We start from the raw sequence: 12,147 nt of genomic DNA, 5'->3' as shown, positions 1-12,147 counted from the left end.
TCACTGTCCAGTCTATGTTTTTTGCATCTTTCCCATTCCAGTGGCCAGGACAAAAAATTAAGTGGCCATCCCAACTCTGTTCACACATAACAGGTTTTAGATAAGTACTGGAAATTGATGAAGGCTTTGATGAAGGCACTGAAACAGAAACTAGAAGAATGAAATTGGTTAAAGGTTTGAAGCATTGACTTGCAAATATAAACAAATCAACAAGACTAAAACTGGACATTGGCTTGACACAAGTGCTTTCCTGACAACATACCCAGCTTATCCAACGCTCAGTATTGGGTGGCAATTACATTCTCATGTAGTGTGGTGGTCCATATCAGACTTTATTCTCAACAAACCCCAGACTTGAAATTATTTTAGGTGTACCAGGTAAACCTGGTGTTAAAAACATACTACACTTACTGTCCATTAGGGGTGGGTTTATAAAATCGATTTTTCGATTCGAATCGATCTTTATTTGAACGATCCGATATCGATTCATATAAACGCGAGCTCGATCTTTTAAATACGCCCCTTTTTACGGTGCACACGGAAATCTGTTACCCCCTTTAATTTCGCGTGCCCAGCCAGTGTTTTTTCATGCAACGAGATCTGACCTGCACATCAGTTTAGCATGGCAGAAGCTCAAGTTATGACCACTACACAACCTTTTGCACTGATTTTCGCTCGGCGACGGGTCGGTGCTGGATTCGGGAGGAACTCGGTGTTCGCTCTGCGATCAAAACTCGGCTCTCAATCGATGTGAGAAACAGCGAGGGGAAACACAGGGGAGAGGTTGTAAACAGGTGGTGGAGCGCAATATAGTTTCTATCAGAATACATCAGCACACGCGAGTTTTACAGTATTTCTGACCTGATCGTTCTCTACAAAACAAAATATTTATTAACCTCCAACTCACTATAGAACAAGCCATGCTGCTCGTGTTGCCAAATCCACTCAGATTCATTTATTTCATCAGCGCACAAACTTTCATCTCTCGCTACTTGTTGATGTGCATGTTTGGACGTGGTATCATTAAACCTTTCATCACTTCTCACGTGTGTTTTCGTGACAAAACGTAGTTTTGGAGAGCAGAGAAGCTCGCCTGTGATTCTCCCTGTTGATGGATGGTGTAGTGTAAAACCCCCCATCACCCATGAGTCGTGCAGTGTGAACATTACAGCGACCAGGTGTTAATCAGAGTGTCGTGTAGTGTAAACTTGGCATAAGCTGTTCAACAGCCAGGTGTATGTTTACATTACATTTACAATGTTGTAGCGTGTCAGACATATAAAATAATAATAAAAAATGAATGTTACTGTTCTCTGTTTTGGATTAATTATTTATGTAAACAAAATACACAAATATTTTTAATAATGAGTGTTCTTTGTACAATTATCACATTCGTTCTCTGAACATCTGTACATATTTAAACAAAACCTGTTAATGTAACTCAAATATGCCTAAATGTGTTAAATCGAAATTGAATCGAAAATCGAATCGAAAATCGAAGATCGAATCGAATCGGGACCTTGTGAATCGGAATCGAATCGATCCAGGAAATTAGTGGCGATACCCAGCCCTACTGTCCATTTTATCAGCTCCACTTACTGTATAGAAACACTTTGTAGTTCTACAATTACTGACTGTAGTCCATCTGTTTCTCTACATAATTTTTAGCCTGCTTTCACCCTGTTCCTTAATGATCAGCACCCCTAAATGACCACTACATATTAGGTATTATTTGGGTGGTGGATCATTCTCAGCACTGCAGTGACATTGACATGGTGGTGGTGTGTTAGTGTGTGTTGTGCTGGTAAGAGTGGATCAGACACAGCAGAGCTGCTGGAGTTATTAAATACCATGCCCAATCACTGTGTGTAGTGTAGTTGCTCAAATGAACTGAACTCTCTGTACGAACAGAAGATTTGAAACAAAAGAAAGTTGCAGCACTGACTGAGGTCAGATCCTGTGGGTTGGTTTTACTCTGGGTAAAGTTCATGTCCACAGGATAGCAGAGGAGAAAAACAAACCACAGAGTTTGCATGCAATGTGGTACTTGCCTGAGTCTCTGCGTATCCGCCCTTACTGGTAAACCGAAACTTACTTCAACTGTGAGATTTTATCTTACTTTTAGCTGTCCCTTATTGCATCAATATGGCATTTCAGACTCCTTATACTAATCCGGTAAGCACTTTATTTTTATGGATTTATTATTAAATGTTCATTTTCTTGAAGAATTTAACAGTATAAGATGTTTATTCAGTTGAACTCTGGACTTCAGCAGATGTTTAACAGAATTGCTTGTGTGCACAAGGAAGGCAGGTTGTGCTTGGTGGGGATGAGGGCTCTCTGATTAAATTATTGTAAAATTACAGCACCGTACTTTCCCTTATAGTGGTGTAAAATAAGATAATGATCCAGAATTGTTAGGCTACAATTAAATTATTTTTCTAAAGCAGAATATTCACTTCTGGATTGTACAGGGTCTTGTAAAGGGTTGGTAATAAATGTAAAAGTAATTTCATTATGTTTATAGATGGGTTTATGTATTTTTTTTCATTTTGTGAGTTTACTTTCCACACTGGTGTGTCAGAGCGCTCAGCAGACACGACTGGCTGTGCCCAGAAGGGTAGAAGTTCTGAAAAGGTTTCACTGAAAGTAAAATCAAAATAGGATTATTTTTGTTTAAAACCAGAGGTGGAAAGAGTACTAAAATATTGTACTCAAGTAAAAGTACTATTACTTTGCTGATTTTTTACTTAAATACGAGTAATATTACTAGTAAAATTACGAGTAAAATCTACTCAAGTAAAAGTAAAAAGTAACTTTAAGTAAATTTACTCAGAGTAAATGTTATTTAGTTACTTATTAACAGAAGGAGGGGCTGTCTCCTGTCTAATGCAAGGACAAGTGGATATAAATCTCACAATAGCTGTTTTTAATTCAAATATAATTGAAAAAACCATGTTGATACAACATTTAAAACATTTAGGGATGTGTATAGTGTCATTTTAGTACAGACCATCATTTTCCAACAGAAGTTCATAGATACATTATACAACAGACTACACACAGCTCACCAGCCATGCAGTGCATATTAGCAGCAACTGTTGTTATCAATTCAAAATAGCTTTATTTCTGTTTATCCTCAATAATAATGTTAGCATTATTTTATAGCTTGCTGGACTTGATGCTAACTAACTTAGTCCAGGTCAATAGTGCCAACTAACATTAGCAATGTCTTGGCAGGCATCAACGTCTTATGGCTAATTTGAGCAACTAAACTATGAATACTACCAATTTTAATTTACAACTGCAACTGTACAAGTATTATTACCTTACCTCTACATGATCGTGCTGGTTTGATGTTGAGTTTTTATGAGCTGATAGTTCAGTCTCTCTGGGTAAACAGCTTACACTGCATAGTAAAGCTTTGCCTTTATTGGGCTTGAAGCCAAAGTGGTCCTTCAGATATGGCCAGGAGTTCGTTGTCTCCTTGTCTGTTGCCATCTTTTTGAGATTTTAGCGCCATCCCAGCATTCACTGCAGCAGTTTCCGAGACGCATGTTTTAAAGCATTTTTTCACTCAGTAACATGTTATTTAAAATGTAGCAAATTACAATTCCTAATACAAAACATACTTAAGTAAAAGTAAAATTACAGGTTGTAAAATCTACTTATAAAAAATACAAGTACACAAAAAAACTACTTAATTACATTAACGCGACTAAATGTAATTCGTTACTTTCCACCTCTGGTTAAAACCTAACCCAAACGAACCTTATGAACAAGCTCACCAGGAGAAAACAAAGAAATTGTTTCCTGAGAATCAATACAACATGAACAGGAAGCATAATTTATCATGTCTTATTCTAATGACATTTTTCTATATACATATTAGAAACTCCCATTTACAGGATTGATCCAGGGGAGCCTGTTTGAAGGAAAGATCATCTCTCTGACAGGTCGGGTCATGCCAGGAGCAGAGAGGTGAGCTACAGTACACAAAATATGATGGAAAACTTTTTCTTAATAAACTGTGGAAGAAACAGAACAGCGCTTTAGGAATACACAGGCAATGCATAACATTATGACCACTGACAGGTGAAGTGAATAACACTGATTATATCTTCATCACGGCACCTGTTAGTGGGCGGGATATATTAGGCAGCAAGTTGATGTTTATCCTCAAAGTTAATGTGTTAGAAACAGGAAGAATTCAAGTATGAAAAGGGCCAAATTGTGCTGGCTAGACGACTGGGTCAGAGCATCTCCAAAACTGCAGCTCTTATGGGGTGTTCCCAGTCTGCAGTGGTCAGTATCTATCAAAAGCGGTCCAAGGAAGGAACAGTGGTAAACCGGCGACAGGGTCATGGGCAGCCAAGGCTCATTGATGCACGTGGGGAGCGAAGGCTGGCCCGTGTTGTCTGATCCAACAGACGAGCTACTGTAGCTTAAATTGCTGAAGAAGTTAATGCTGGTTCTGATAGAAAGGTGTCAGAATACACAGTGCCTCACAGTTGCAGCGCTGTTTTGGCAGCAAAAGGGGGACCAACACAATATTAGGAAGGTGGTCATAATGTTATGCCTTATCGATAAAAATGCGCCATTATAATATATTTTTCTAAAATCATAATCATATTACATAATCATATTGTTTTACAGTGTTCTCACTGCTAGTTTTCCTTCTAGGCATGATGGACCAAATTCATTCGACCTAGTATTGCAAGCCTTTATAGGCTGGACAAATACTTTTTACATTATTAATTAAGAAAAAGTTATTTTAAGTAATATGAGACATGACTACAGAAAATGTGCGGAAATGACGATTGAACTTTTTAACCAAACATGGGCACGGATGTCAAATATCTAACATTTTAAAGTTCAGCAGATTTCTTGTAATGTCCTATCAATTTATTTTACTAACTAACTACATATAGCTTACGTTGGGTCTTTGAGAATAGACCAATTTTCGATTACACCTCTGCTTCAGCTCATAGACAGATAACCTTACATTTTCTATAAGAATGTATCATTGTCTTAACAATAGCAACGCTACCTTATCAAAATAATCCAATAAATACATTTGCTATAGGCTGCAATTAAACTGTTAGTTCAGGTTGTGTAAACTGGATTGACAGTATTTGCATGGAATATTCACAACAGTTTTTGTTCTATGACCAACCCAGGAATGTCTGCCAGGTTCTTATTTATTTATTTTATTTTTTTTTAATGGTCAGGTTTCATGTGAATTTGCAATGTGGCACCCAAGCATCTGCAGATATAGCCCTCCACTTTAACCCACGCTACTCCGGCAACTCAGGCTATGTGGTGTTTAACACACTGCAGAGTTCATCCTGGGGTACAGAAGAACATAGCAGCCCCACTCCAATTCCCAGAGGCTCTGACTTCACCCTCTCCTTCTTGATCAACCGCGACTCCTATTCGGTTTGAAAGCATAACATTCCATTATATGACTTCCTTATGATATTGTCTTAATTTCTTATTACACTGTTTATCTATTTTGTGAATCTGATTCAGGTGGTTGTGAATGGAGTTAATTTCCATGAGTACTTGCACCGCATCCCTATCTCCCGTGTGAACGCCATCTCCGTAGGTGGGGGTGTGGATATCCAGTCCATCTCTTTCCAAAATCCTGCTGTAGGTTTTGATCAATGCAGATGTATAAATAATGGTCAACATTTATCTCCACTAAACTGTTATAAAAAAAATTTTTTTTGTATTTACACCACAGGTCGGAAAGTCTGACTTGGTAAGAATTTAAGATCATCACAGACACTTTTTTATGATTCTGGCAGATTTAAGTTTTATGTCATGTTAGGTTCCTGTCAGAACAAATAGTGAAGCATATACATCATGCTAGGGCTATGTGCAGACCAGATGTTAACCCACAGATCAGTTAGCCTCCCAAGACATGTCATGAGATTTATTTTACTGTAAATCATTGGCAAAGACTGTGGTACACATGAGAGTTATGTCTTAGAAGCATCCCTGGTAAAATTATACCATATGATTTCTATTTCAGGTGAAACCTTCTTATGCACAGCCTGGTGTATGGGCTATGCATACAGGCAGTTCTTTTTTACAGGCACCTCCTCCATACAGTGCTCCAGAGACTTATGTAAGAACCATTTATATATTGGTCACATGCACTTTGGCTGCATTAGAACAATGCAAATGACTTTTTGTCACTGGTTTTCCTCTGTAAAACTCATATGGCTCAAGTGGTTCTCAATTAGATGCTTAATTAAAAGAAAAAAAAAACATGAAATTAAGCTTTGCAAGAATAACTTACCCAGACATGGCTGATTGTGGTGGCAGTGCCATGACTCAAAGTCAGAGCGTTTTAGTCACACCCTTTGCAAACAGGTGTATAAAACAATTATTTAACTTATATGATATGCTTTTATATTTCTGACAACAGTCTAGCATGACCACAAAGCAACATCCATAAATACATGGCTTGATGAGTCTGGACTTGAGGAACTGCTTTGATCAGCACATAATCCAGAGTTTAACGCTATTAAACACTCATAGAACAAACTGAAATGTTTATGGCTTTTTTTTTATGAAATAGGTCCTTAACCCTCAATTGCTTACATGTCAAACCCTGGGTTGTGGCCCTTAGGGTTTTTTATTATTATAATAATTAAATAAATTAAATAAATAAATTTTAACAGGAACATAAACACACATGAATGTGGAGCCCCTTGTGGAGGCTTTATGTTACATCTTGTAAAGCACAGTGGGACCATGCTATTTATTTGATCTCTCCAGATTGTGCCGTATAAAGCTGTTATCCAAGGTGGATTTTACCCTGGCAGAGTAATTATGGTTCAAGGCTTTGTTAACCACGATGCAGACAGGTGCGTCACGCCACTGTGTATAACTTCATCCTTCATTCTTAATGCTTTAAACACACTCTATATTTAAAGCTTTTTCTCTCTTAGGTTCAGCATTAACCTGCGTCATAACTCTGGAATTGCGTTTCACTTTAACCCACGTTTCAACGAGAATGTAGTGGTGCGTAACAGCCTGATAAAAGAACAATGGGGTCGTGAGGAAAGAGAGGGTGGTTTACCCTTCTACAGAGGCCAGCAGTTTACGGTAACAAAAAGCCAAATTATTTTGTCACCAAAAATTTTAAAACCTACATTTTAAGGTTTTAATTTACATCTTAAAATTGATGTTTAAAAAAAAAAAAAAAAAAAAAAAAAAACTATGCTGGAGTATGTTCATCAACATTTCTAACCATTAATGGTTAGCCGTAGCCTAGCCATAGCCTAGTGGTTAAGGCACAGGTGGTTAAGGCACAGGACTAGTAATCCAAAGGTTGCTGGTTCAAGCCCCACCACTGCTAGGTTGCTGCTGTTGGGCCCTTGAGCAAGGCCCTTAACCCTCAGTTGCTCAGACTGTATACTGTAACTGTAATGTAAGTCGCTTTGGATAAAGGCGTCTGCTAAATGCTGAAAATGTAAATTAATGAACTATAACTAGGGCCCTACTACATTCACAGACCTTGTTTTTTAAAAATTACAGATTTCACGAATTTTTACAAAAGTGCCACATTTCATGGCAGTCATTAAATTACATTCATAAATGAAATGATAGAATAAATGGAAGCTACAATACAACACCTAGTTTTCCAAACATAGACATTTTGCCTAACTGATTGCTAACTGAATGGCTGTAGGATTGCTAGGACCGCCTCATAGTGCAAACTAACCAGTAAACGTGAGGCACTTGAACACTACGCGAATGAAAAATGTTAAATTGCTAAATCCAAACCTTAAAGTTTGAATTTTTGAAACTTAAAGGAAAAAGGCTTGGTTCGCGGTCCGTGACGCGATTTTCATGGTCGTGAATTAGGTAGGTCCTGAACTATAACAAATAAAAAGAACAATTTCCTCATCCTCTGGAGTGTAATACATGTAATGTGAATATTAACTGCTACATTTCCCCTGATTGTGACCCTGGTCACATTCCATTGTCAATGTGCTTCCTGTCCTGTCTGTCCCTTTGGCTCAACATTGTCCTTATACAGTATATTAAAGTATAAGTAAAATTTGGATTGCTTTCTAAAATGCAAACCTGGTCTCCCTGTTTTACAGCTCAGTAGTCACCTTGCTGTATTTTTCTTACAATGCCATGGTTATGTGTAAAGTGAAATCAAACATTCCAAGGTTTTTTATCTAGAATAAGTTTCTCTCCACCGTGTCTGTGCTTCACTTTTAGATAGATAGATAGATACTTTATTAATCCCGAAGGAAATTAAGGATAGGATACACAAAAAACACACTAAATACACACTAAAAGTAACGCGACACGGAGCTACCGAGTAGGCAGCCACTCGCTGCGGCGCTGGAAGTGAAATTTAATGGTATTTATGAACAGTATGTCTCATTGGTGGCGCTAACTGGGTCAAAAGAGCAGCAGCAAGCTGGAAAACCCTTATATTCAATGTATGATATGAATGTCAGTAGGCAGGTTACTCTAAATTGCCCCTATATGTGAGTGTGTGATATCACTTTATTAAGAACCTGTCATGTCAGATGTCATAAATTGTTATGACAGCTTTTACCATATGTAATGTAACAGCTTGTCATATGCTAAAAAGCTTTCATGACATCACCTGCTACCAGCTTTAATGAAATAATGATCAGAAACGAATGAATGACTTTCAATTCTCTGACTAAAGTTGCAATCATGTCAACTCGGCTGATCCTCGCTTTTTATATGTCCTAGTGTATCATTCTGTCAGTCTTATTTATTACTTCTGCATGTGTTATAAAGCCTTTAAGTAGTATTTCTGTGTATTTGTTCCAGGTGAGCATTACGTGTGAACCGCAGTGCTACAGGATAATTGTCAGTGGTGTACAAATGTTCACCTACAACCATCGTTACTCCTTGTTTCAGGAGATCGATATCCTCGAGGTTGCTGGCAATATCAGCCTTAACTCTGTAAGAGTTTGAGTCTTTTTTTTGGGTTCCTGCAACCCCAACACAACTGCACTCATCAGTGATTTTTTCATTAAAAGGTCAAAATTAAGTCATTAGTACTGTTTAAAAGTGTGAGGGGCGCTGAAATTATGACGATTCCAAGTGCTCTAAGGTTGTGAACCACTGGTTTAAGTGCTATTGAACTAGTAGTTATAAGTATAATGGCTGTAACTAAGAGCTTACTAGGAGATACTTTCTTTTTATATACACTTCTTATATTGTATTAAAAACCTTTTTTCTTCAGTTCTTCAAAAATACTTTTGTTCTATAGTTCATTGTAATCATTAATTTTTTTTATATATTTCATTGTAATCTAATCCAATTGTAAATCGAGTGATACTATTTTTGTAAAGCAGAATAACTGTATATGACTTTCATGGTATATCAGTAAAGAACATTAGGCTGCAAAACAGGGCCGGAGTGGGCCCCTTTTTCAGCCCGGGAGTTTCATGCCCAAACCCCGCCCACTTTTTTCATGGAGGAATTAATGTGAATAAATGAAACAGCAGCTAGCTCTTACAATGCCTTTTTATTGGGTATATAACAGAAAACACTTCACTTCAAATTTAAATCAGATAAAGATTTAAAGGGTAAAAAATGTGATAAAAATGAAAACGTATTTACATTTGTAGAGGAGCAATAAGTTAACGGTGTCATTGTCTATAGACATGATACATGGCTTATCTGCTGCTCTGAGGCTAAAAAACATTTCATTAAGGGTTAGCCTATTTTGCTGAATAACATAACATGCTTGAAGTTTTTGTTTGTTTTTAACAATTTAGCCTATATTATGATGGTGTAAAATTGATAGTGATTTAGGCTATTTAGTGATTTAGTGATTAGTCTCTACTTGTTAAAATAAATTAGGCTATCATGCTGACATCTTTCTGAATGTCTAAACAATTTAACATATATCATGTATATTCTCTACGTTATATTTTACATTACAAATAACTATCTTAGTTTAAATAACTCTGTTAGACTATCCTCTACCTGTCCCTGCAGTAGTCATGGATCATCAGTACAGTAGCGTCGGAACAAAAACATTCCATTAATGAGTTAGGCTATTTAATATATTACACTTCAAATTATGTTTATTATTTTCATCTTGAAACTGGATATTTGTGATGAGTGGTGTGTATTGGGTTCTACAAAATAAACTACGCTAAGTTGACATTGCAATTGTTGCTTAATAGCCTTAGTGACAGTACAACATTATTTCCATATCTCTCTTTACCGGCTGCAACTGGGGTCCGTCCTCTGGAAAACAGGTCTGTTCATTTGGCACATTTGGCAGCTTTTTTTTTTTTTTTACCTGGCCTTTTCGGCTTCACCTGGCCTCTTCCCTCCCTCCATCACCACTGACTGATGGTTTGCGCTACTTTTACCGGCGCTCCAGAAAAGAGGGGGGGATTCCCTCAGATGGTAGAACCCATCTAATTGACTGCGGTGTAGGGGCTGCGCTGTCAGAGGAATGCAGAATGAATGCAAGAATAAAATTAGATAAGTGACATAAATGTCAAGATTATTTTTCCCAACCGGCCCAAACTCGAGACTGACATGAGCTGGCCCTTCGGGAATCCTCCCGAATCTCCCGATTAGCCACTCCGGGCTTGCTGCAAAATACATATGTAAAAATTCACAAATGGTGAAAGCCGTATCTTTAAGATAAAAATGTCCCATGTAATGAGCATATTAAAACAACATATAATTCTAACTCTATATTTTTTGTGTTTATTTTAGTCTTTCTTCATTTTAAACATACAAACCTCAATTAAAAAATCGCCACTGTGGCGTCCAGGTGGCGCAGCAGGATATTCCGATAGCACACCAGCATCGAGTTTCTGAACTCCTCGGTTCGAAACTCTGTGTTGCCACCGTTTGCCGGTGGGGGCCAGACTATAGCTGCGTCCGAAATCGCATACTTCCATACTAGATAGTACGCGAAAGCAGTACGCGAGAACAGTTAGTATGTCCAAATACATAGTATGCATAAACAGGTACACAAGAAGTACCCAGATGACCTACTTCTTGGGCAGCTTGTTTGAGTATGCAAACGATGCACACTTTCGGTCCGCTAATGTATCCCATAATTCAACTGGAGCTGCGTAGGCATTTGAATGGAAGAAGAAACAAGAAAGATGGCGGAAAACAGAGCGACCTCTATTTACAAGTGTAAGTAAAATAAACAAAATAAAAATGTTATTATTGCATACAACCCTAAATAACGTTATTATTAGCGCAAAAATATCCAAAATCTTGGCGAGTGGGGCTTGTACTGAGCATGCGGTCTGTAACTATGGTGATATTATATTTGATCATCATCACGTCATCACTTGACGTTGGTAAGATGGTGAACGTAGTACTCTACAGTCTGTACTGAAAGTGTGTACTTCCTCGAATCTAGTACGTACTCTGTAAGTATGCGATTTCGGACGCGGTGGGTGGGTCTTCATACGCTGTGCAGAATGCAGGGGCGAGAAGAGGAGGGCTGTACACCTGTCGGAAGAGGCGTATACAGTGACGTGCTCTCCTTGGATGCAATCTGGTATGTCTCAGCAACGGAAGACAAAATTTAGTGCGCTAAATCAGGAGGAAAATGCATTAAAAAAAATCGTCACTGTATGTAAACACAAAAAACAGACAGCATTTTTCTGATTTGTAAATCTACTGTGACCTAAATTCAAAACAGTACAAAGACAAGATAATGTATAATAAAGTAATAATAATAAACAAAAAAACTGGTAATAAGCATCTACAAATTGTTGAGTCTCACCACTTAAAGGGATTTTTGGTATTTTACCCTCTACAGTGTAGTATCATCAAAAGATTTAAGTTTTCATTGAAATCTCTTTGTAAAAAAGCATATATTAGTGCTTATGGCATCTGTTAGGCCAACATTAACTCTACAATAGATGTACACATTTCGGGCCAAAATATGCTGCCTTCTAGGTAATATTATTCTAATATTATTAATATTATTATTATTAATATACCATCTATGCCTATTTTAACTTGATGATGATGTAAACTCACATTCCATACATGTTACAACAGTATGGCTGTTTAATTGGGATTCTGGGTGCTTAATGGTTTACTGCAGTTCAGACTTGTTTTTTACTGGAATGAAGCACA

The 12,147-nt window shown here is 37.5% G+C and overlaps 1 protein-coding gene across 1 annotated transcript; it reads left to right on the top strand.

The window, feature by feature from the left end:
- Positions 1 to 2,018: 2,018 nt before the first annotated feature.
- On the top strand, positions 2,019 to 10,729 carry LOC134332827 (galectin-9-like). Its single transcript, XM_063014656.1, has 9 exons — positions 2,019 to 2,175; positions 3,893 to 3,981; positions 5,232 to 5,439; positions 5,533 to 5,652; positions 5,747 to 5,764; positions 6,038 to 6,133; positions 6,790 to 6,878; positions 6,963 to 7,119; positions 8,839 to 10,729. Exons 1-9 carry the CDS (start codon positions 2,146 to 2,148, stop codon positions 8,983 to 8,985), a joined length of 954 nt encoding a protein of 317 aa, XP_062870726.1. The 5' UTR covers positions 2,019 to 2,145; the 3' UTR covers positions 8,986 to 10,729.
- Positions 10,730 to 12,147: the final 1,418 nt, after the last annotated feature.

This window comes from Trichomycterus rosablanca, chromosome 18 (assembly GCF_030014385.1).
Source record: "Trichomycterus rosablanca isolate fTriRos1 chromosome 18, fTriRos1.hap1, whole genome shotgun sequence".
Lineage (NCBI taxonomy): Eukaryota > Metazoa > Chordata > Actinopteri > Siluriformes > Trichomycteridae > Trichomycterus > Trichomycterus rosablanca.
This window is presented reverse-complemented; position numbering and strand designations above follow the sequence as displayed.